Here is a 26,821-nt window from a genome sequence, read left to right on the forward strand (position 1 = left end):
AAAGAATGCAGTGAAAATTCAAGGGGGGGGGCATATTTAAATAAAAACCAGTATTATACTGCTGTAATAACTAAGTAAGTTTTAGGAGGGACTTTTCTCAGCTGCGGCTAAGGTGCTGGGTCCTTCCGAGGAAGCTAGGACCGTGTTGGATGAGACCCTCACTTCCTCCGGTTAGCACCTTGCAGATACAGCACTCACCCACACCATGGCGCTGTCCCGGGCTCGCCTGCATCTACTCAGCCCTCATCCTCCAGTCATGGAGGATAAGATAAATGCCTCATTAAAGCAGCGGGTGTAAAAGTTGAACCTTTCTGGCTGGGCTTGTCTGCAAAGGCCGCCAGCCAATGTCAACATCAACATCAGGAGCCTCATCCGCAAGCAAGGGGCTGGTGGAGCCACCCCAGCGGGCTGGTGCTGCCCCAGCAGGAGGGCCTGCCCCCTCCACCAAGGCTGCCCCCACTGAGGAGAAGGAATTGGAAGCAAAGAGAGGAGTCTGATGAGGACGTGCATTTTGGTCTTTTTGACTAAACCTCTTCTGTAACCTGTTCAGTCAAAAGCTGAACTCTTAATAATAGCCTTTAGGCAGGGACTAAAAAACTGAAGTAGAGCATTAGGTAGAGAGAGGGGCCATCCTCCCTCTATACTCCGTTGTTGAGTCCTCCCCTAGCATATGTAATCCATTTAGGGTTCTACAGAGCTTCTACCCAGACCAGAAACAGAAGGGAATACATAAATAATACTATTGATGTTTTCGGATTTATGGCCTACCCTTAAGCTGCATTAAGTCACAGCAAACATAGAGAGTCCATGAGTATGAAATTGGGGGAGGGGGGTGTTTGCAGATTTTGGAAATATGTAAAATCAGCCAATTCACAGGAGACTGGTCTTGTTTATATGTGATAGGGATTAAGGAAGCTGAGAACTGTCCTTTATTTTCACTGAAGTCAGAAAAGAAGGTATTTTGTTATGGACTAAATGTTTGTGTATTGCCTCCCCGCCCCACCAAATTCCTATGGTGGCCCCACCAAATTCCTATGGTGATGCCGTAACCCCCAGGGTGACTGAATTTGGAGATGGGGCCTCCAAGGAAGTAATTAAGGTTAAGTGAAGCCATAGAGGGAGAGGGGGCTAGCGTCCTTTTAAGAAGAGGCACCAGAGAGCTCCCGTTCTTTCTCTGTGCACATAGCAAGGAGAGGCGATGCGGGCCTTAGTGGGAAGGCAGCAAGCCATCTGCAAGCCAGGACGAGCACCTCGCTAGAATCAAACCGTGCCAGAACCCTGATCTTGAACTTTCAGCCTCCAGAACTGTGAGAAAATAAATTTCTGTTGTTTAAGCCACCCAGTCTTTGGTATTTTGTTATGGCAGGCTGAACAGGCTAATACATTTTCAGATTATAAATTTGGAAGAAATTTTAACTATAAGAATTGAGAAACAATAAAACAGGCTACCAAAAAATTAATAGACCGTATACAGTAAGATGTGTCGACTCTTTTTTACAAATTCCAATATTAACATTTACTCTAACACCTAGTCAGTGGTATTCCTTCAGTTATATGTGTTAAAGAACTCATACCTGCTCTTTTTCAAGCATATCAGCTTTTCTCAATATCTTCATTGCATAGATATGGCCTGTATCTTTCTTCTGGACCAGCCGCACCTAGAATGTAAAAATTGACCATGCTATCAATGTTAAACTGTCACTACTGTTGATTTAGGAGTAAAAGGTAAGTCCTTTTAAAGGGATCAGTGTTGCAATTTGCCATTGCTTATATTTTAGGAATTCTTAAAATTAAACTATTCTGATACATTACACTATTTTAATACATATTAACCTATTGAAATACATATTTTAAACTATCTTAAGCTACGTATTTTCAACAGCAGTGTCTTTAAAAAGGAAGTAACCTCTCCAAACGCTCCTCTTCCTATAACTTTCAGAGACTCAAAGTCATCCAAGCCAAGTCGGGTCCTCTTGAGCCGTAAGAACTCTGTTTCCTTTCGGGCATGTTGTGATCGGCGTAACTTTTTCTATTAAAAAAAGACAATTTAAAAGGATGATTCTAAATTTAGATTGCTCTAAAGGAAGCCTGTAGTATTAAAAGATAAGATATGTAGAATGGGGGCAAAGTATCTTAAGTATTATATACGAGTGTTAGAACTTATTTACCAAAGTTGAGTATTTGTTAAGCATGGAAAGAATAAAACAATCTAAAGAAAACATTTTTTTATTTTCACCAACTGATAAATCTTTATTCTTGAGGTGGACTCCTTTACATATTTCATCTTAATGAAGTTCATCTTGTATTTCATGTATATGCTAACTTAATTCATAAATAAAAGTTAAGCTTTAGGAAATGCTAATAGTATTCTCATCATGAATTTTACAGTCAGGCAATCTACTTTGCTTCAATTCCCTAATTTCCAGGTTGTTCTGTCACAACTCCTGAGATTTAGGACACCAAAATAATACCACAGCAGTGTTTCCATGGAGATTTACTTATGATAGAATTTTTTCTTAAATAAATTTTAATAAACTGCTTTGAGATTTGGCACACAACTTCCTAAGAATATGAAATTGCAAAATAATAATAATAATGACATAAAGAATTCATTAAAATATTCAAGTCAGGAATTTCATAATGTACTCTCCAAAGATCACCAAAAAATAACAAACGCTGATAAGAAACATTATGAAATACCCGAAGGTTATATTTGGAAGAGGCGTTCACTTCACTGTTCTAAACGTCATTTTCCCCCTGACCAAACAAAACTCTGTCGACCTTCTGTTAGGTCCTGGTAGAGGTCACATATAGTAGGAAATAAAGAAAATCAAAAAAATTAAGCACCTGTTCATGGTCAACTGAACCCTACCAGGTTTTCAGGAGTTCCATTCTGAGGGAAAGGCAAGTCGACACGGCCATCACAGCTCAGAAACACTGCTTTTAAATGCAGCTCAAGGTATAACCACTGAATGGTGTCTTCCTACTCCTGTGTCTGTTTTCAAAAAGGTATGGCAAACTATCAATCAATTGGAAACAGGTAAATGTGCATCCCAGTGCAATGGAATTCTGAAACTTCCAACAAAATTAATCTAAGAAGATGCAATCAAGAAATTGTATCTTCGATTTAAACATCTTTAAACAGCTGAATGAAGTTACACACTCAGGCACATCAATGGTGGAAACAGTGAAGACTATTTTTTTGTTCAAAAATGCCCACTGAATGATTTTTTAAAAAAATAACTGAATTACTATAGTAAAACAACACTTGATCTTAGCCAAAAGGCCGAGCCCAAAAAAGCAGGGTCAGACTAATTAAAAAGGCCACATGGTGGCACTACAGTATCATGTCTTTCAAAGCAAAAAAGAGGTTTCAGGAGGTTTGTTTTAATTACATAAATGAATAAATATAAGAATTTTGAAACTCTTTCTGGGTCTCTGACTTTATGGACGATAAAATGGAGTATGATTGGGTGTAGTTTCAGAAACTTGTCTAATCTGAATGGAAAAGATGATCTCATTACATACTTTCATAATCATGCTCAAAATCAACAGAAGAGAGGCCGCTAAAGAAAACAGTGCTCACTAATATTTAATAGCTTGTGTAATGCAACAAGTAAACAATGTTTATGTAGTTTGGGGCACAGCTATTTAATGGCAAAAAGGGAGAATCACAAGTATATGAAGCACAAAAATGAGACCTCGCTATAACATTGTTACATTACTTAAAAAAAAAAAACCCTATTCCATGACATTAGTCTTTTTTTTTTAAGATTTATTTTTATTTTAGAGAGATAGAGAGTGGGTGCGAGCAAGGGAGAGGCAGGCAGAGCGGGAAAGCAGATCCCCTGCTGAGTGGAGCCCGAGGCCCCACAACCCTGAGATCATGACCCGAGCCAAGACCAAGAGTCCAGAGCTTAACTGACTGAGCCCCCCAGGTGCCCCCCATGATATCAGTCTTCAAATCAGTGTTGCAGTCCAGAGGGAGGTAAAGCAAGCTAGCATAAAAAATAGACTGATGGAGCACCTGGGTGGTACAGTCAGTTAAGCATCGGACTCTTGGTTTTGATTCAGGTTGTGAGATGAAACCCCGTGTAGGGCTCCGCACTCAGCTGGAAACTCTCTCTCTCTCTCCCTCCCTCTGCTCCTCCTGCGCACACACTCTCTCTCTCTCTCTCTCAAATAAATAAATCAGTCTTAAAAAAATATACTGATGACATGATGAGCACTGAGTAATGTACAGAACTGCTGAATCACTGACACTGTACATCTGAAACTAATATAACACTGTATGTTGACTATACTGGGAATTAAAATAAAAAAGTTAATAAACGCAAAAAAGTATACTGATGAAAAAAAAAACATGTTGATGTATCTGCTCATGATTTGTGTAGATTAAGTAGCCTTGAAAAACAAGTAACATTTTTGTGGTAATCATATCCTTTCTCGCCAAAGAGGACAACAAAATCTGTGGGCAGGCTTAACATTTCATGGCTCCCTTTTGCAGCTTAAATTTATTTTGTTTTTCCATCAGAGTGAATAATATTCCATGTCTGATGGGATTTTCCTAAGTGAGACGAAACTAGACATACATTGTTTTCTTCCTTTCTCCATTCCTTTTTAAATGGGTGTTCCTCAAATTCTCGATCTATGGGATGCTCAGTTTTTGTATAAGACAGTGCAAACAGAAGTTCTGAGATCTGAAAGAGTTCAGCTGGCAACTTCATCTCTGCATATATGCTCTACATGACCACATCACATGGTTTAATTTTCACAAATTATTTCACAAAGATTTTCTATTTTGAATGAATTAAGGATAAATACTAGTTTTCAATTTAAAACTAGATTTTTATAAAACAATTTTATTTTTTAAAAAATCCACCCCAGGGTGCCTGGGTGGCTATTCGGTTAAGCGTCTGCCTTCAGCTCAGGTCATGATCCCAGGGTCCTGGGATCAAGCCCCACATCGGGCTCCCTGCTCAGCGGGGAGTCTGCTTCTCCCTCTCCCTCTGCCCCTCCTCCCGCTTGTGCTCTCTCACTCTCTCAAATAAATAAAATCTTTAAAAAGAAAAATCCACCCCACACAATGATAGTTACAACATATTTTATATGAAGGTTTAAGAGAAGGTATCTATTTTGTAGAATTTGACATAATCTAAGACCTAGCACAGGGCCTAACAATAAGCATTTGTGGAATTAAAATATCTTCACAGAAAAGTTTTAGAAGTTTTACAGTTATTATGGGCCACTATTTTTAGATATACATCATATCACATTTTCTACAAGTTAATTAGAAGAATTGAAGAAAATAGCTCTAAATGTATTTAGCACTTCCTAGTGCAGAACAGAGGTTGCTAACTAAAAGCTACAAACTGTATTCAACCTACAGATGTGTTTGATTTGGCCTGCAAGAAAAACACTTGAATTATTTGCCGATATTTTAAAAAAGCAGGTGATGTCACATAGAAGTCCAGATTTCCAGCCTCTCTTGAAAAACAGGAACTTGGCCACACTGGGCCAAAGAGGCAGTCAGTCCCCCTTTGATGGACATCAGGTCTCTAATTGGTCACAGTCTCCACCATTGATGCCAGTCATCAGGTGACGAGTAGAATGGGGCTGGTGCTCCTGTCTCCTTTCAGTGAAGTTGAAAAGGGGTGTGTTTTTATCAAAAGATAAACTGTGAGGATCAGATATTTCAGAAAAAGAAAAAAAAAGTCTATTTCTTTGTGGAAGTGAAAAAAAAATAATCTTAGGAGTTGAATGTGCAAACAAAGTGTGTTGGATCAAAAGAATATATAACCTAAGATGTCATGAAAACAACCCAGCCAGCTTCCCTCATTCACGTTACCTGCTTGACCCCCTAAGCATCTGTTTTTATGATTTCTCCCTCCAGATTTCCAATTAAGATCTTATGCTTAAGATTTCTATATATATTACAAATATATATGTAAAATATGTAAATATGATGTAGAATATACATTAATATAATTATAAGATTATTAATAAGAAAGTTATTAATACTAATGAATAAATGAGAAAAGGTTTGCTTAGCTTTATTTTTTCTTTATTGATTGTAATACAGATCTAAATCGCTACCTTTCTCATTTAAAGTTTAAAGAATATAATTAAATGAGTTTTTAAAACGTTTATCATAGTAATTTTAGGCAAATAATTTGGGTTTTCTAGATTGAGTCAACTAACAAGGTAACCACGTTTGGTACAAATCATAAAACATTTTATTCAAACAGTGCCAGCAGAAAAATAAAGGAATAGTCCTAGGAGAGGTACAGGGAAGATTAATAATGGTTTGATTTCAAATCATCATTTGGACGACCACTCTTAAAGTACAGAAATTCTCTTCTGATCACTGAAAACTGTTAAGCTAATCAATCTCGGTTGTATCTCCCTATTGCCTAGAAAACAAAGTGTACATTTCTTAGTAGCCTAGCCCTTCCATATGTGCTGTCAATTTACCTTGCTATTTCCTTTACTGCATCCTTTATAGTTCATTGTTCTGCAATTATTTTGTATTTATCTTTTGATTCTAATGTAAATCTACCTATTTTTCTAAGATTGAAATCAATTGTTACCTCTTCCATGAAACCTTTTCTGATCCATCCTATATAGAAAATCCCTGTATTTTCAAAGTTTGCCACATTCTATCATGTATATGTATTTTTACACACACACATACATCATCTCTCCTTGTAACTGGTAAACTCCTTGAGGGAAAGGTCATTGTTTCTTTAGTCACCAAATAATTATTGTATCTATAGCCCTCCGCCATCCCTAGAGGTATAAAGCTGAATAAGACATTACGGAGTTTCTACTGTGGGGAGAGGATATTTAGAGCTGCCACAGGGATAGGAATGGTGTTCATGCAGAATGTAGGAAGACTACCTCAAGAGATTAGACAAGATTTCCCAGTGGAACTGAGGCCCGAAGTGAGGCCCAGAGCTTCCTGAAGAATAAAGGGAATTGGGTAAGAGTAAGGAATTTCTAAGCGACAGAAATAGCCTATGAAAGGTCCACAGGCAAGAGCGTGGAAGTTAAAGTAACTCAGTAGTGGTGGTCAGCATGGGGGTAGGGGACAAGAGATGAGGCTAGGGCGAGAACGCAGAGGCCAAACTGTGAAGGCTCTTGCACATTAATGTTAAAAGTCTACCCTCATCCGAGAGTACTCAGGAGCCAATGAAGGGTATTAAGCAAAAGAGTGATGTGATCAAACCCGTTTTTAGATAGAACTCTGGGTGGAGTGTGCAGAAAACCTGGGGGTGGGAGTGGGGCCCAGACTGCAGGAAGAGAGCCCAGCTGGGGGCAGTTTTTCTTCAAGTGAAACACACAGTAATTTAAAGAAGGGGAGAGGCACTGGACTAGAGAACTGGATGGTTTTAAGAAATATTCGGGAAAGGGCGCCTGGGCGGCTCAGTTGGTTAAGCGACTGCCTTCGGCTCAGGTCATGATCCTGGAGTCCCGGGATCGAGTCCCGCATCGGGCTCCCTGCTCGGCAGGGAGTCTGCTTCTCCCTCTGACCCTCTTCCCTCTCGAGCTCTGTCTCTCATTCTCTCTCTCAAATAAATAAATAAAATCTTTAAAAAAAAAAAAAAAGAAATATTCGGGAAAAAATGTGAGAAGATTTGGCGATTCACTGATTCTTCTTGGAGCCCAGTTTTCTTGTCCCATGCACTTAGGATACTGTAGACCCTGTTCACTCAATCTATGTTCTCAGATTTAAAACAATAAAAAGCTGCCTCCTTTTAAAGATCTCCATCATAGCAACAAAGTAAGAAGCCCATATTCAAATGATGAAATCCACATTACCTAAGTTATAAAATTATCTGATATCAATAAATGAAAAAGTCACTGGGGTTGCCATTATACAGTAATTAGTCCCCCCCCCACCCAACTAACTTTCTTGGGCTATAACTGACATACATATAACACTGCAAGTTTAAGGTCTACAATGGGATGTTTTAATGCACACACATATCATGAAATGATTACCACAATAAGGCTAGTTAACATATCCATCGCCTCATATAAGTAATTTTTTTTTATAGTGAGAACATTTAAGATCCATTCTTAGTAACTTTCAAGTACATGGTATCATTAACTACAGTCACAGTAATTACAGCTAACATTACCTCTTCATCTGCCAATCCTTCCTCTTCCATGGCCACTTCTAATTTCTTCTGCCTTTTCAAAGAAAAAATAATTTAAATTTTAAATACATTCCTAACTACTCCCATTTAAGAAATGTTCACTTATTTATTCGAGTTTACCACTTCAGTTTGCTATGCTAAAAAAAAAAAAAATCACGTTGAATCAAAATAATTATTAAAAATAGTTTTCTTTCTCAAAATATAAACCCAACACAGATTTCACTTTCTCATATTGGCCAAATGAAAAATTTGCTTCTAACGCTGCTTAACTCAATGATTAGCAAAGATGACTAATGTTTTAATAAGGAAAATCTGTTGTCTAATATTCAAACCACCAAAATCATTAACATTTATCAGTGTTTACACTAGAAGCATATAAAAGTAACTACAGTGACTAAAAGTATAAATATTTAAGGTGGATATCCCTGTTTGAACCCTGATTCTAATACTTATTAACTAAATGAGCTTATGGAAGTCCTTCATTTAAAGTCTAAGCTTGATTTCCTAATCAGTCAAGAAAAAATGTTCAATGCAATTGAGTGTATTTTATTCTAATTCTTCAAAAACTGTACATAAAAAAAAAAATTAACCACCAGAACATTTGCTTTTCTAGGTATAGCCAAGTCCAGTTATTCGTCATTTTTAAATGACACCGCCGAAATTAGTTAAGCTAAGCACTGCAGGGGGATGCGGAGGAGAAGGGGAGGGGTTGGGTGGATGAAGTAACTAGTAACTACAGAGATGGTTGTGATACAAATTGTGCAACTCATTTCCAACTGAATATTCATTATTTTACTTCTACTGTATTGGTTTTTCCTAAAGATAAACCTGAGAGAGCTCTTCCTAATTAGTTTTGGAGTATGTTAGAATAAGACTAACTTTCCAGGATTTACCTACATGGGAATATAAGGGTTGAGGATTGAAATCATCATATACATTTTTCAGCATTTGTCATTTATGTCTATAGGTAAGCTCTTTCCTAACCCATTATTCTTATGGAAAATTCATAACAAAAATATCTAAAGGCTGTTCATAAATCAGCACCCCAATGGCAATGACACCTGCCTACTTCCTCAACAGTTGTAATACACACCTTTGTGCTTATCTTGCTCATTTTTATCTTTTATTTACACACTGTTTTCCAAAGCCCAACCCTTAGAATGGAGCAAGCTCTGTGCCTGTCGTCATGCCCCTCTGGGCCCTGCAGAGCTGCTTGTTGAAGGATTCTGAGTTTTCTCCTCTACAGACAGAATACACAGTGGAGGAGGACCACTAATCTGGGAGGGTCCATCAGTATATAGGCAACTTCATTCTTCTGTCAAATCTCTACTGCCCCCCTTCCTCACTGTTGCCAAGACTACCACTTCATGAAATCATCCCTTACTCTGGAGAGAGAGGCAGTAACCTTCATCCGTTTCTACCATATCTAAACGAGAAGACCTGTGGCTTCTCTTGTACCTGCAAAGAAAACAGTGTTCCTCCTAAATGCCCTGGACATTTAGTTCTGATTGGTACTTTATTTGGCTTATGTATTTATCCAATTAGTTAAGCCTTAAAAATTCATCACATGTAGTCTTAAAGTATAAGCTTTTAGAAAATATGAGTTGAAATATGAAATACGACTTCCATGGCACCAAGCTGAGACTGCCATTTTTTTTTTTTTTCTTCTTGAAATAACAGCAGATACTTTTATTCTTACTTTCCTTTGTTTGGAAATAGAGGGCAAAACTGAATTACTGAAAGATTTCATCAGGAAAAGACAAGGAGCGTTCAAAATTCTGATGCATAACTTCAGCGTCTGCCTTCTAAAAAAGCAGTCTTTCTTTCCCTGATTCTCTTCTACTTTGTTCACTCTCCCTTGGTGATTGGATGATTTCCAGAGACTTCCATTGTATTTACAATTAGTATAATTACTCAGACGTTTGGATTCATTTCTAACTGATTGTGTGGTTTCTATTTGTGTCGACTTTTTGGTGTTTTAGTTTTTCTTTTTCCCTTGCCTTATTTTGAACCAGGATTTTTTCCTCATTCCATTGTTTCCCCTCTACTAGTTTGGAAGTTATAAACTCTATTAGTCTGAAATGAATCAATCCTTAGCCCCTCTATATGTTGTACCTCTATAGCAGAGATACAAAGATCTCTAGGAACACTTTAATTATACTTACTTCTCTCCTGATAGTCCACCGCTGGAAAATATTTTAATTCTACTTTTAAAAATGTATAAGACATTATCATTATTGTTGTTTTTGTTTTTATGCTATTCGTGTTGAGATTTATCCACACATTTACATTTAGATCTGTTCGTGATCGCTTTCCTTCAGCCTAAATTGAATCTTCTGGAAGTTTTGCTGATGGTGAATTTAGTTTAACCTGCTTCCACTCCAGCCTCTTTCATCTCTTCCTTTAGGAACTTTGGTTAAAGATGTTAGCTCTACTCGCTATTCTCCTTCATATTTTCCGACTCTGTGTCTCTAGGTTGACTTCTGAATAATCACTTAAGTTTTATTTTCTAGTTCAATTCTCTGCTCAGCTTGGTTGATCCATAGTTAGACCTGTCCAACATGTCATACCCAGCTAGGCACCACTTTTGTCAATCTTTCTTGCTCCGAAGTTCTATTCTATTGTTGTCACGATCCTAATTCAAGCCTCCTTTCTATATGCCTGGACTACATCACTAGCCTTTCCTGTTTCTTATTTCTCCACCCACAACCCATTCTGTACATCACAACTAAAGTACTTTTCTAGAGAAACACCCATGATCACTGATTCTGTTCAAAAATCTTCAAGCCTCTCTACTCCCATGAGAACAGCTACATTAACAAAGCATCTAAGGCTCCCAGGAAATGCTGAAATCCAGCTCGAGGTAGACTGGCTCTTGCCTGACCCAGCACCAAAGGCGATTTCTTCTGTATGTAATATCCTTCCTCCGGCTCTTTTATCTCCTTCTTCTCCCATTAATGCATGTATAATTAATACTCTTCCTTGAGAGCCCTGATAAATGTCCCTACCATTTATGACGCCCTCCCAGTTACTTTAGTCAAAAGCAATCTCTCCCTTCTTTGCCCTTCTCTTAGTGATGCTTTTCACTCTTTCATGTAATATTTATGGGCCTTATCTCCCTCTTCAGAGTTTTCTGAAGGCAAAATAACAGGTCGTTCCATCTTTTTATTCTTCTACCTCCACTTACACTCTATACATGTTTTTGGATAATTAATAATATTAATTATTCATAAAGTATAAAGATATATCATAATTTCATGGTTGGACATGTTTTACTGAAGATATCAGCTGACATGTGATTTAAGTATATGGGTGCACAGGACAAGAAACCATGCTGCGAAAATAACTAGAGACACTGTCAGTATAGGAAACCTAAAAACAGCATACAGGGATCCACAATATTTGTATTATTAATGGACAACACGTTTACACCCCACTTGCAACCTAACGGCTTATTAAACCAAACAGAAAATTCTGACCAGCCTTTACTATACCTGGTTTCTCTCTCTTCATGCTGTAAAATTAGGTTGCTGTAAAAATTCTCCAACGTGAGCTTGGCCACAGTCACTCTTTCCCGGGTATGGTTGCTCATAGGAAAGGTGCTTGTAGTCCCTGCTGTCATTGCCATAGTAACAGAAACTGAAACAACATATAAACACAAATTGGTCAGTAGAAAAACACTTTCTACCCCTCATAATAAACTCTGGAGATGGTTTAATTTCTGCTCAGCAAAATTCTACCCTAACAATTGAGACTTCCAAGTCTTTCACATTATAAATAACACAATGCTAGTAAAGAAAGAGGAAGCAATAGAAATTATTTTTGTGTTCGCACCACCAGGGGTGAGTAAGAGTCAAGAAGCACCAGGCCACACACAACACGGGCACATTTTATACAAAAGGTTGTAGTCAACAAGCATTCAAAACAATAGGTTCAATCACTAAATAAAATCCACAAGATTTTGTTAATGCATATGCCTGCACTAAACGTAAGTCTCCGTAGAGTTCATGTAGTCCAGTTAAATAGTAAGAAGTAACTTCTGCCATAGAAATTCTAGGAAACATGAAGCAGTGCATCAAATCTGCACACAAACATCAGTCTGAAGCAATTCTTACATATATACGCTTTACGGGTAAACTGCTTTTAAAAACAAGCCCCTTTGAATGGAGCCCTTGTTGCCCTATTTCATTCTGAACTCTGTCATTTCAGAAAGCGCTGTAACAAGGTCGGGTGTACTTCTCCAGACTGTGAGGTCCATTTCATTTCCAAATGACATTCAAATGTCCATAGGAATCAGGCAGAAAACACAAATGAATCAAGGCAGGTGACAGTAGGGATGTTTTGGGACCTTAACTGAGCAATGTGTGTCTACTTAAAGCCATTCAAGTGCCAACTTCGAAAAACCACTGGGCCAGCCATTTGAAGTACTGGTTTGAAGAAGATACTTTGGACAATAAGACAAGGAATGTAGCAAAATGGCTGCTTCGTGGGAGGCGGGGGGGCAGGGGACAGACTGAACTGTGGTGGCTGCTACTGGTGGGCACTGACCCTAAGAGACTTGTCTCCTACAGTCTACATCAGGATCGAAAAAGACTAGAATGGTTTCATACAGTAAAGAGGTTTTTGCTTATCTGGATGGAGATCATAACAGACCCAGAGAAGATCCAGACTGCCAACAGTAAGCATCCAACATTGTACTATTACGATCATTGGGGGAAAGCATTCCCCCAAACCTGATACCTACTCCCCAACACCCACCTCTCCCTAATTACGTGAAGATACAGACCCCGGGTACGCACCTGAACTTCAGTAGACTCCAGGGATAATGGAATGAACCAAAAGACCTTTCTTATTCTTCAGTGTCAAGCAAGTCAAGTATAGGCTGAAAGTATACAATTTAACTCGGGCAAATTCCTGGTTCCACTGCCCTCTTACTGGCTTTATACCTCAATGTACTGCATAAGCCTCAATGTCATTATGTCTAAACATGAATCTATTATTTTAGCCTCACAAACTTGTGCCTCTGCTGACTACTCTAAAGATCTTTAGAATAAGAAGTTGATCGTGTCACTTGTTTAAAATCAATTCACTTCTCCTCACTGCCCATAGCAAATCAAATTAGCTTGGCATGATAAACAGAGGCAACTCACAGACACTGAATGGTTGTGCCTATCAGGAATCGTACGATATGTGATTCATTGATTTCTCCCTTTTTTCTCCAGAGGATTTAAGAGAGTGGCCCTTCCTATGCATGAGTGCATTTCCTCCTCACAACAGGAACTGAAGCTCAGAAAAGTCACAAGGCTAGTGTGCTGTGGAGTTAGGATCCAACTCCAAGTGCTGTCTCCAACTTGCCTGTCTAGCCTTCTCTATTGCCCCACCCCTGCCCCCTCTTCTCCCAACATACTCAGTTCTTTCCTGCCTCCAAACCCTTGTATGACCTATCCCCAATCACTTCTGACCTTTAAGATCCAGTTTAGCTCAAGTCTTCCTGTGATGACTTCTCTAACATTTGCTACTGAAAGAGCCGTAATATTTGGTATTCTTCCATGTGTGTTGCCTAGCATCTGTACCAATATATCTCAGATACTGGTATTTAAGCACTCATTTCTCTCTCCCACTAAAGTAGGAGCACCTCTGGGCAAGAATTTTTCCCCATTCATTTTTGAGTGTTCACCACAATAGCACTGTATCTGACACATAGTAGGCTTTAATGAATGAATGAGTCAACCTGTCAATGGGGGGGGGGGGGGGAGGAAGAGCTGAAACAATTGGCAAAAAATACACTATAAAGGTTGGCTAATACGCAACTATAGCAAAAGAAATTACTGAACCTAGGAGTCAGAAATTTCGAGACCTAAACCAGACCCTGCTGCTAATGATTGTAAGGTCTTATTCGAATCACTAGAACACTGAACTCAAGAGGGATTTTATAGTATTTGCTCTGTCTGGTTCACAGGTGTAGTCTAAGGCCATCTGAGATGATACACAGCAAAGCCACAATGGCTTATACAAATGTAAGACATAATTTGAGGCACCTAGTTTAATTTTTTAATGTGTTAAATCCTTTAACATAATGAATATTATTTTTAAGAACAATAAAAAAATAAAAACAAATGGAATTCAAGAATTATCATGGCCAAATGATTTTTGAGTACTCAGATCCCGCTCTTCTTGGAATGCTATCTAAGGCAATGCTGCCACACCATCTTCAGAAACCTCAGAATCAATGGATTCATGTTCTGTATTTCAGGATCAGATGTAGAAAAGTCAAAGAAGGAAAAGTGGAACAGGCAGGATATACAGCAGACACCGTGAATCCCACATAACTGGGATCTGAGGATGGAGGGAAGGCCGAGGAAGATGGACTAGAAGTTGAGGAATTCAAACAAATTTAGGAAATTAAAATTAAACAGAGTTAAACAAGTGTCTTATTTCAAGACTTCTCATCATCTTTAATATGCTAATATGCATCTTAAATCCTCAAAAAGGGGAGAGATATAAAATCTGCACTAGTATCCTAAAGAGCTTCCTTTAGGCATATGAAATTTAAGTTCATAGATAATTCTCATAAAGCACAAATAAATAAGTGCCTGTAACTTTTTTTCAACATTTGGAGGGGGAGCGCGAAAAACTTAGAAGCTCCAACACAGAGCAATACCCAAGGATTTCATAGTGTTTTCTCATTTGTCCAGAAGATCTGTACCTGATAAGGAATTTTCAAATTGGTTTGCCAGTTCCTAGGAGGAAAAAAGGGCAAGACCCAACTATGGCTGTCCAAGGTGTGTATGTTCCTTTCAAAAAGTGAATGGTGAAAAAACAACCAACCAACCAAAATCTTCTGTGGTGCCTCCTAATAAAAGCACAAAAGAAATAACACGTAAGTAATGCTTGTAAAGTCAGAAAGAAAGATGTGTGATGAACTCAGGGAATGGCCTTGTAAGGCAGCTGACTGGCTGCCAAGGGACCTCGTAGAGCAAGCTCTGGCCTTCAGCTTCCAGAGACCCAGAGCAAACAAATTCTGGAAGCTACTCTAGCCTAACAGAGTTCACAAGGGACTGATATGTATGACATAATAGCAATTTACTGAATTACACAATAAGATTGAGCAACAAGGAACAGAGACTTGCATCTTCTGGCCAATGTATTCCATCCTTGTAGGCAAGCTAGATATAAAGCCTTAATTAGGATCAGAAGATTGCTTGGTGAGCATGGCATCAAAACAAAGAGAACTGTTATTTAATTTAAATGTTTAATGGCATCAGACTAAGGCAGATTCTTAAAAATAAATAAATAAAAGACAGATCACTATCTTGCCCACGGTACTTTAAAGTAGCTGGAGATGGCCAGCATTAAGCTCTCCTGCTGACTGGGCTCTCCCAGAATGAAGCAAAATTGAGGAGCTAGATATGGGCAGAATTATTACTGAGCAAAACTTTGAGGGACACTTCTGTGAAACATGAAAAAAATTGCTAGGCAATTCAAAACAATTCTAAACAGTAATTGTGTGCATCAACAGTACAGAGCAATATTAAGTTTTTTTAGATAAAAATGTAAGAACCTGAGATCTTTATAAAAGAAGGATAAACAAAAAATCAGGTTTCTCCCATCATAAGAAGATGTAATGAGTTTAACTCCAAAATCCAAAGGTGGATGTTGAGTAACGAAAAACAATTTCCAGACACTATATCATCTAATCATGATTAATTCTTTCCACTCTGCTTTATACATACATACCTGCAAGTATGTATACTGTGTTTAAAAAACAAATCAGAGCAAAACCTATTCACCTTTGTATTCGTCTTTGTAATGAAAGTATTACAACACCTGGCAAGGTGCTGAGCACATAGTAGGCATTCAGTAAATGATGGTAACAGAACTCAAATTTAATTGAGTTGAAATTATGTTTCATATGTAATAGTTTCCTTTGGATTAAAAACTACAGAATCATTTAGTGTTACGTTAACTTCAGGAAAAAAACACTACTTGAGAGATATAATTGCAGAAAAAGCCAAAGTCCCACCCTTAGTCTTAATTAAATACTATCCTTTAGAAATTAGCTTTAAAAACAAGAAAAAATAATTTCCTTCTAACCAGACACAAATAGGCTTTAAAATTTTCAAATTAAACAAAACCAAGAACAGAAGTGACCAAATTATTACAAAGAATGATCTAGATGACTGGCACTTATTATATTGCAAATTTATTCCTCTAATGGATTTAACACTGTCCTTTGTCTTTTACTGAAGCCCTTTCTTTAGTCAGAAAAAGAACAGGATACAATTTGCAAGTCTAGAATTCCTGGACTGATAAAAACAACACTAGGTGCCCTTGAATTTCCTGTTCACGTGTTTTCTCCAGACTCCCCTATTCATTAATGGAGACGCTACCAATAGTTAAGTCCGACATTCTTTCATTTATCAAGCCTGGGGAAAGGAGATAACAAATCTGGCACTAAGCTACCTATAAATAGATGTGGTGTCTCCAACCATTTACCATCAAACTTCTGAAGTAGGAAAACAGAACTGCTTTACCTGACTGGCAAAACACACTACTTAACTGGGGATTTCACCTTAGTTTCCACATACTACATGTCAGAGGAATGAGTATCCTTAATGCTACCGTACTGCCTTGGAGTAGGAAAACTTTTTTTTTTTTTTTAAGATTTTTTTTTTATTTATTCATTTGAGACAGAGAGATACAGAGAGAGAGAGAGAGAGAGCATGAGCAGGGGGAGGTGCAGAGGGAGAGGGAGAAGCAGGCTCTCCGCTGAGCAGGGAGCCCGATGCGGGGCTCGATCCCAGGACCCTGGGATCACGATCTGAGCCGAAGGCAGAGGCTTAACCATCCGAGCCACCCAGGCGCCCCGGAAAACTTTTCTAAATGCATGTAGAAAATGCAACCATAATGCCCTAAGCTACGACAGGTCCTCAGACTGGATACCATATATGCCGGGTCCCTAAGCATAGAGCAGCCACAGTCTCCTTCCTCTGGGCAGTACATTCAGAAGAGTAAGGAATTTGGTCCGGTGAAGGCTCGAGTTGCAGCACTCACTCCTACTGACTGGATCATTTCCAACTAACATATCCTGTGGGTTTACACTATGTGCCAGCACTGCACACGTTACGGAGAATACTAAGACGGATAAAATTTAGTCCCTGCCTTAGGGAGTTCACAATCTTATGGGGATGCAAAGAAGGGAGAAATTAGCTCTCCAAGGGTTTAAGAGTAGTCAAAGGTTTCATAGAAGAGGAGATACTTGAACTGAATCTTGGGGTGGGTGGGCAGGACTAAAGGTTCACAAGTCAGATGAACAGGGCAGAGGAGGAAGAAGTCTAAGGGTGTGAAACAGACTGACACACAGGAGTGTAGACATGGCTTGAGTATATTCAGTGAAATAGCAGAAGATGAAGGTGGAAGGACAGGTAAGAGTCATAATAAAATACCTTACTGCCATGTTAAAATATACTAAGCATAAATGGGAGCCATTCAGGGCTTTTAACCAAGTGAAAAGTTAACAGCCAACAAATAACATTTCCTGAGGGCTTATTACCCAAGTATCAAGAACTCTCCTAAGAATGGTACATATTTTAATGCAGTTAAAACTCCTGTCACCAGCAAGACCCTAAGACCTGAACTCTACTGCCCACCTGCATGTACCTACCTACCTTTGTCCCCCATTTTCCTTAAGTTCTTATTTCCAGGTTATCTCTCAACTCAGGCAAAAGACCCAATGGGCATAGCATCCCATGATGGAAACCAAAACTACCCCTCAAGCTATAACAACTGCCATGGGGAAGAGCTCCAGAGGCCCAGGCCACCCAGACCAGTTTGAGCTTATCCACCAACTCACACAGGTGCATGTGCAAATGGACCATGTAGTGACCAACAGCGACCTCTACCTCATTATCATGCTAAATTCCCCACCCAAGAAAGAGCACAGGCCTCATTAACATAACATACAATGTATGTATAGGCATGCTTCCTTGAGGCACACGTGTGACCCTGCCTGTACATATGATGACAAGGATCCCCTTTCTAAATATTCATCCTAACCCTAAATAAAAGGAACCCATTCACACTTGCTTGGGGAATCACAGCTTTGGAAATTATTCCCCATGATCTCCTTATCTGCTGCAAATAAAGCTGACTTTGTATGACAACTCTACCTGATGTAGTTTCTATCTATAAGTCACCAAGGAGCTAACTCATGTTAGTTCGGTTACATAACTACCTCTAAAATCCTATCTGATTGGCACTTCAGATAAAGAATGCTAGTATAGGGAGGATAGCAACAAGGCTGGGAGTAGATTAGATTGAAGGAATGCAAATCAGGTTAAGGGGACGCAATAATAAATAAATAGTCATGGGTTACAAACTTGTGGCCTGCAGTCATATTTTTGTTTGGCTTGCACTGTGACTTAGAATATTAGAAGATTTCACTTTAGAATTCAGATTTCTGGTCCTCTTGAAAAATCAGCTTGGTCAAATATGAGCCCACATGACTGCCTGGAACAGAAAAGCAGCAGCCCCCCTGCAATAGAGGACATCCTGCCCAAGTCCACCAACTTTCTACTCCCTTTTGCCCAACATCCTTCACACATTTTATTACCTGCTTCTGGTAAGCATCTGAAATCACAATCTTTGGTTTAGTACAAAATAATGAGGGCCTAATTTATGATAGTAGCAGAAAAGATTAAAAGAGGGGCTCATATATTCAGCTGGAAAGACTGAAATCTATAATTACCTCTGGGTTTCAGATTGGGATGAGCGGGTAAATGGTGATACCATTAATAATAGGAATTATGAGAAGATCTAAGTTGGTAGGGAAAGAAAATAAGTTCAAGTCTGATTCTGTCTGAGTTATATCACCAGACTCAGTTTAAAACTTACACCTTAAAATGTGAATTTTATTTTATTTTTTTTTAAAGATTTTATTTATTTATTTGAGAGAGAGAGAGAGAATGAGAGACAGCACGAGAGGGAAGAGGGCAGAGGGGGAAGCAGACCCCCCGCTGAGCAGGGAGCCCGATGTGGGACTCGATCCCGGGACTCCAGGATCATGACCTGAGCCGAAGGCAGTCGCCTAACCAACTGAGCCACCCAGGTGCCCTAAAATGTGAATTTTAAAGATTTACATTTAGAAATGAAAAAATTATCCTGTTCCCAAAAGTAGCAAAGAGAAGGGGATGAAGAACAACATTCATAAAATACCTAAGAATACCTTGATCCAAAAAAAAAAAAGTTAGCCTTTTTATGAGGAAATCTAATCATAGATTGTGGAAGGAAGGGAAGAATTATTCCATTAATGGTGTTGGAACAACTGGTTATCTATTTAAGCAAGCCAGATGTTCATTCCACTCCAAGGGTCAAAATAAATTTCAAATGGTTCAAAAGTGTGAACATAAAAACTAAAGAGAAAAAAAAAAAAGGAAAGAAAAGGGGAAATAAAGTAAAAAGAAAAGTTTAACTTCAAAAAAATTACAAGAAAATATAGATGAATAACTATCTGATCTTTGAATTGACAGGAACTGTATTAAAAAATCACAATAAGGGGCGCTTGGGTGCCTCAGTCTTTAAGCGTCTGCCTTTGGCTCAGGTCATGATCCCAGGGTCCTGGGATCGAGCCCCACATCGGGCTCCCTGCTCAGTGGGGAGCCTGCTTCTCCCTCTACCACTCCCCCTGCTGGTGTTCCCTCTCTCGCTGTCTCTGTCTCTGTCAAATAAATAAATAAAATCTTAAAAAAAAAAAAAATCACAGTAAAAATAGTGCTACATATCATTATGTAAAAATTTGGAATATACATATATGGATATATGGATATCAAACAAGATTAAAAGACAGTATTTTGGGGGAAAATTGCAAAATAACTGTATATATTGAAGTATAAAGGTATATGTTAAAAGTAAATTCATTTCTTAAAATGTATGAAAAGCTTAAAACACAGCTTTTTAAACATTAAAGTTGTAAAGGGAAAATAAGGACCCTAATAATAAAGAAATAATACTGATTGACAATATAGAAATAAAAATAGCTAACATCTAGAAAATGTTCAATTTTCCCAAGTAAATCAAAGATATGGAAACTTTAAAATAATATATTTGTTCCCTATGTGAAAAGAGCCATAATTTAGGGAGAAACCCTCTTGGTCCAGGCTACCATGAGATGACCTTCTCATACACCATCTGTGTTTGTGTGTGTGGTTTTTTTCTAACTTTATTGAGATGTAATTGACATATAACATTGTGTAATGTTAAAACATACCAAGTAATGATTTGATTACATACAATATATGCATAAATCATGAAATGATTACCACAGTAAGGTTAGTTATCTATCACATCGATAGTTACAATTTTTGTGTGTGTGGTGAGAATTTTTAAGATTTACTCTTAGCAACTTCCAAATATACAATACAGTATTGTTAACTATAGTTACCATGCTGTACAGTACATGACCAGAATTTATAATTGAAATTTTGTACACTTTAGCCACCTCTACCCATTCCTCCTCCAACTGCCCTTACCCCAGGGCCATGGCAACCACCAACCAAACTGCTATTTCTTTTCTTTTTTTTTTTTAAGATTTTATTTACTTATTTGACAGAGAGAGAGAGCACAAGTAGGCAGAGAGGCAGGCAGAGGGAGCGAGAGAAGCAGACTCTCCGCTGAGCAGGGAGCCTGATGCGGGGCTCGATCCCAGAACCCTGGAACCATGACCTGAGCCGAAGGCAGTCGCTTAACGGACTGAGCCACCCAGGCGCCCCCAAACTGCTATTTCTGAGTTCAATTTTTTTTAGATTCCACCTGTAAGTGAGATCATACAGTATTTGTCTTTTCCTGTCTGATTTATTTCACTTAGCATAATGCCCTCAAGGTCCATCCATGTTGTCACAAGTGGCAGGCTATCCTTATTTATGGCTGAATGATATTCTATTATATCGAAATACCACATTTTGTTTATTCATTCATCCATCAGTAGACACTTAGGTTGCTTCCATGTCTTGGCTATTGTGAATAATGCTGCAATGAACACAGGGGTGCAGCTATCTCGAGACAATGATCTCGTTTCATTTACACATACCCAGAAATGGAATTACTAGAACATAGGGTAGTTCTGTTTTTAGTTTTGGGAGGAACCTCCATACCAATTTATATTTCAACCAACAGTGTATAAGAGTTCCTATTTTTCCACATCCTCACCAACACTTGCTATCCTTGATAATACCTATTCTAACAGGTGTGAAGTAATACCTCACTGTGGTTTTCATTGCATTTCTCTGGTGATTAGTGATATTAGCCACCTTTTAATCTACCTGTTGGCCATCTGAATATCTTCTTTGGAAAAAAAATGTTTATTCAAGTCTTTGTCCATCTTTAATCAGATTATTTACTCTTCTTGCTATTGAGTTACATGAGTTCCTTGTATATATTAACCTCCATCCTGAGCTTTTCTTTGCTGGGAGATTTTTTGATTACTGATTCAATCCCCTTACTCATTGTTGGTCTGGTCAGATTTTCTATTTCTTCAGGATTTGGTCTTGGTAGATTGTATGTTTGTAGGCATTCATCTATTTCTTCTAAGGCTATCCAATTTGTTGGCATTTCATTGTTCACTGTAGTCTCTTACAATCCTTTGTATTTCTACAGGATCAGCTGTAATATCTTCTCTTTCATTTCTAATTTTACTTGAATCCTCTCTTTTTCTGTTAGTCTAGCTATAGGTTTCTCACTTTTGTTTACCTTTTCAAAAAACCAACCAAAAGTTTTGTTAAGCTTTTCTATTGTTTTCCTCATCTCTACTTATTTCTGCTCAGGTCTTTATTAATTCCTTCCTTCAGCTAACTTTGGGCTTAATTTATTTTTCTTTTTGTAGTTCCCTGAGGAGTAAAGCTATGATATTTGAGATCTTTTTTCTTAATGTATGCATTTATCACTATAAACTTACTATAAACTCTTAGAACCGCCTTTGCTGCCTCCCATAAGTTTGGATATGGTGGGTTTCCATTTTCATTTGTCCCATATTTAAAAATTATTTTTCTTTTGATTTCTACTTTGACCCACTGGTTGTTGAGGGGTGTGTTGTTTAATTTTCATGTATTTGTGAATTTTCCAGCTTTCCTCCTATTATTGATTTCTAGTTTCACATCATTGTGGTCAGAAAGATACTTGATATAATTCCTGTCTTCTTGAATTTGTTAAGACTTGTGTTGTGGCCTAACTGTTGGATGGCATGTTTTTGTTTTAGTCTGTTAGGTCCATTTGGTCTAGTGTTATTCATATCTGCTGTTTGCTTATTGATTCTCTGTCTGAATGATCTATCCATTATTGAGAGGGGGTATTAAAGTCCCCAACAATTACTGCATAGCTGTTTATTTCCCTTTAGTTCTGTCAGTATTTGTGTTATAGATTAGGCGCTCTGATGTCAGGTGCATAATTATTTACAGTTGCTATATATTCTTAATTAACCCCTTGGTCATTACGTAATGACCTTCTCTGTCTCTTCTGACCATTTTTAGCTTAGTCTATTTTGTCTGATTTAAGTTTAACTACCCTGCTTTTTTTCAATTACCATTTGCTTGAAATAACTTTTTCCAACCCTTCACTCTCGGTCTATTTGTGTCCTTAAAGCTTAAATGAGCGTCTTGTACTCAGCACATCACTGGATCTTGTTTTTTAATCCATTCGGTCATTCTGTGTCTTTTGATTGGAGAATTTAATCCAATTATGTTTAAAGTGATTAATGACAGGTAAGGACTTAATATTGCCATCATTGTTTTCTGTTTTAGATATCCTTTCTTCTTTGCCTCGTCTTTTGCTACTTGTTTTATGAATGATGACTTTTCCTTTTTTTGGCAGTATGCTTTGACTCCTTTATGATAATCTTTTGTGTTTCTACTATAGGTTTTTTGTGGTTATCATGAGGTTTACATTGATAACATCCTATTTTTTAATTATTATGTTCAATTAGCCAACGTATATCATTAGTTTACATCCTATTTTAAGCTAATAACAACTTAACTTCAATAGCTGACAGAAACTTTATACTTTAACTTCTCTATCCCTCACATTTTAGGTTACTGGTGTTTTAATTTACATCTCTTTGATACTGTGTATTCAATAATAAGTTACTGTAGTTATGCTTATTTTTAAGATGCTTATTTTTAAACTAGAGTTGTGCATTATGTTGTGAATTATGTGTCACCATTACAATATTTACGAATGTGACCAGTGGGGGCACCTGGGTGGCTCAGTTGGTTAAGCGTCTGCCTTCAGCTCAGGTCATGATCCCAGGGTCCTGGGATCGAGTCCTACATCAGACTCCCTGCTCAGTAGGAAGCGTGCTTCTCCCTCTCCCTCTGCCTGCCGCTCTCCCTGCTTGTTCTCTCTCTCTGTCAAATAATAAATACATAATCTTTAAAAAAAAAAAAAAAAAGAATGTGACCAGTGAGTTTTACACACTCATATGTTTTTATGATGTTAAGTAGCATCCTTTTATTTCTACTTGAAGAACACAACTTTAACATTTCCTGTAAATTATGTCTAGGGGCAATGCTTTTGTTGATTTGGAAAGTCTTTATCGCTCTTCCATTTGTAAAGGACAGCTTTAGGGCATATAGTATTCTTGGTTGACTGGTTTTTTTTCTTTCAGTATTTTGAATATATCATCCCATTTATTCCTGGACTGCAAAGTTTCTTTTAAGAAATCACTTATAGTCTTATGAGGGCACCTTTGTGTAAACAAGTTGTTTTTCTTTTGCTGCTTTCAAAATTCTCTTTTTTCTTTGACTTCTGACAATTTACAATGTATCTTGGTATAGCCCTTTTGGGTTCAATCTATTTGAGATTCACTGCACCTCCTGAATCTGGATGTCCATTTCTGTCCCCAAGTTTGGAGAGTTTTCTGCCGTTCTTGCTTTATTTTATTTTGTTTAAGATTTTATTTTATTTGAGAGAGAGAGAGCAGGGGGAAGAGCAGAGCGAGAGGGACAAGCAGACTCTGTGCTGAGAGTGGAGCCCAACTCATGACCCTGAGATCAAGACCTGAGCCGAAACCGAAGAGTCAGAGGCTTAACCAACCGAGCCATCCAGGCACCCCTGCCATTCTTGCTTTAAACAGATTTGTCCCTTTCTCTTCCGGGTATTCATAATAATATACATATTCATAATACATATTTGTATCTCCTAATTGTGTCTTATAAGTCTGTAGACTTTCTTCACTCTTCATTTTTTTTCCCTCTGACTGGATAATTTCAAATAACCTTTCAATTCACTAATTCTTTTTTCTACTTTGTCAAATCTGTTGTTGAAGCTCTCAATTGAATTCTTGAGTTCACTATATTCTTCAGTTCTAGGATTTCTGTTTTTTTTTTTCATAGTTTCTATCAAAAAACTTTGTTGAACTTTTCATTTTGTACATGCACTGTTTCCTGAATTTCATTTAGTTGTGTGTCTGTGTTTTCTTATAATTCACTGAGCTTCTTTAAGAGAATTATTCTGAATTCTTTGTCAGATAGTTCATAGACCCCATTTCTTTAGGGTCTATTATTGGAGTTTTATTAGTTTTCTTTGGTGGTGTCATGTTTACCTGATTCTTCATGTTCCTTGACTCCTTGTGTTGGTATCTGCCATTTAGGTAATTGGTCTCTTCCCCCAGATTTTATAGGTTCAGCATGGAAGACCTTCACCAGTCAGCTCAGCTTGGAATCCCGGACAGATCAGCTGGTAGTATCTATGGGCAGGGAGGGCTTCCTATCAGGGTCTCTAGTTGGGTTAGGCCACTGCCCATGCTCTGAAGTTAGGGTGAGTGCAACTACTGGGTTCTGTGGTTGGGTGAGCCTGCTGGCTGGGTTCCACATTCAAGCAAGGGCAATGGAGGGCTCCCTGATCAGGTGGAGCTGCTGGCTGTGCTTGCAGTCAGGTGGGGCCACTAGCTGGATTCTACAATTACCTCTGGTCAAGTGAGGTCACAGGCTGTGTTCCCTGGCATGGTGGTACCACTGGTTGGACTCCCAGATTGGGCAGGGCTATGGCCTGGGCTCTGCAATCACTCCTGTTTGGGTGGGGTCTCAGACTGTGCTTCCTGATTGGATGGTGGTGCTGGCTGGACTCCATGTTGAGGAAGGCTGAGCCGAAACCAAGAGGCAGAGGCTTAACCAACTAAGCCATCCAGGCACCCCTGCCATTCTTGCTTTAAACAGATTTCTGTCCCTTTCTCTTCCGGGTATTCATAATAATATACATATTATTATATAGACAGGTCTCTGTGGTTGGACAGGGCCTCTGGCTATGCTCTGTAATCAAACAGACTACAGGCTGTGCCCCAAGGTTGGGCAAGGTCTCAGGTTGCACTTCACAATCAGGTAAGCTGTTGGCTGTGCTCCATCCACTGTTGGAGAAGATCGCTGGCTGAGTTCTCTGGTTGGGAGGGGCTCTGTCTGTGTTCTACAGTTAGATGGGCTAGAGATTGTGCTCTGCAAATGGAAAGGGTTGCTGTCCAGGCTTCCTCATCAGGTGAGGCTGCAGGCTACGTTCCCACTTGGACAGGTCACTGGCTGGGCTCCCTGCCTAGGAGAGGAAGCAGGCTGTGTTCAACAATCAGGCAGAGCCACAGGCTGTGCTCTGTTGCAGGGCAGGACTGTCATGTGGGCTGAGCAACTGGGTAGTACTATAGACTGGGCTCTAAGGCTGTCCAGGCTCACTGTTCAGATTCCCTGGTTATGCAGTGCCAGAAGCTATCCTTAATATAGTATACTTACCAGGGCTGCTGGCTTGGCTCCCTGCCCAAGCGGGGCTGTAGGATAGGCCCTGTGGCTGCACAGATTCTTTGGCCAGGTGGGAATGGAGGCTATACTCAGCACTGGAACAGAGTTGTGAATGTGCTTCCCTGCCCGTGTGGGGCCATAGAACAGGCTCCATACTCGGTATGGCTTGTTGGCTGGGGACCCAAATAAGGCAGAGCTGTCAATCAAGCTCCCTAATAAACAAGGCCACTGATTTGGCACTGCAGATTGGCAGAGCAGCTGGCTGGGGTCTCTGCTCAGGCACCACTGTAAGCAGGAATATGGTCCACCAAGATCTGAGCACCGGGTGGTAGAAACCCAGCCTCCTTCTCTGTCTATCTGATCCCCAGGAGTAGAGCCCTGCAGATTTTCCCAGTGAGCCCTGTGAGGTAAGACCTGAGTGGGCATCCCTGGATGGGATACATGCCGGAGGAGCTGGATGTCCACCTTGGGCTCTTTTTCCCACTGGAAAAACCATAGGCCCAGGGGGGCCTTCTCAGTACAGCACTGTGCCGGCCTGGGGGGCAATGAGGTCAGAGTATGTGGCCCTTCTCGGTCTCTGTGATACAGAGGGTTGCTTCAGCCTCATACCTGGGTTCTGGGATTATTACAGTGGTATTGTCTATAGGTAGTTGCTAGTTGGTCTTCTTACAAGAGAGGCTGAAGTTGGAAACAATCTATGTCACCACCTTGATGATATCACTCCCTGTGCTTATGTTAATTGATAGGAATATAATCCTTTCTGGTAGGGAGTATAGCAATTTGTATTAAGAACCTTAAGGTTTTGTAGGGTTTTTTGACATAATAATTTTACCTTTAGGAATCTATCATAAGAAAGTAATAAAAATTGCAGCAAAGATTTATAGAGTTGTTTTT

At 38.9% G+C, this 26,821-nt stretch overlaps 1 protein-coding gene across 1 annotated transcript in view; it reads right to left on the minus strand.

Moving 5' to 3' along the window:
• STK38L (serine/threonine kinase 38 like) overlaps window positions 1-26,821 on the minus strand; it is an 82,818-nt gene that overhangs the window by 17,360 nt on the left and 38,637 nt on the right. The window contains exons 2-5 of the mRNA XM_035028019.1: window positions 11,657-11,801; window positions 8,145-8,196; window positions 1,907-2,029; window positions 1,575-1,658 (exon numbers count right to left, since the gene is read on the minus strand). Coding sequence (XP_034883910.1) covers window positions 1,575-1,658; window positions 1,907-2,029; window positions 8,145-8,196; window positions 11,657-11,790 — 393 coding nt within the window. The 5' untranslated portion in view covers window positions 11,791-11,801. The remainder of the gene's footprint in view (window positions 1-1,574; window positions 1,659-1,906; window positions 2,030-8,144; window positions 8,197-11,656; window positions 11,802-26,821) is intronic.

This window comes from Mirounga leonina, unplaced genomic scaffold (genome assembly GCF_011800145.1).
Source record: "Mirounga leonina isolate KUSES-001 unplaced genomic scaffold, KU_Mleo_1.0 Mir_201, whole genome shotgun sequence".
Classification (NCBI taxonomy): domain Eukaryota; kingdom Metazoa; phylum Chordata; class Mammalia; order Carnivora; family Phocidae; genus Mirounga; species Mirounga leonina.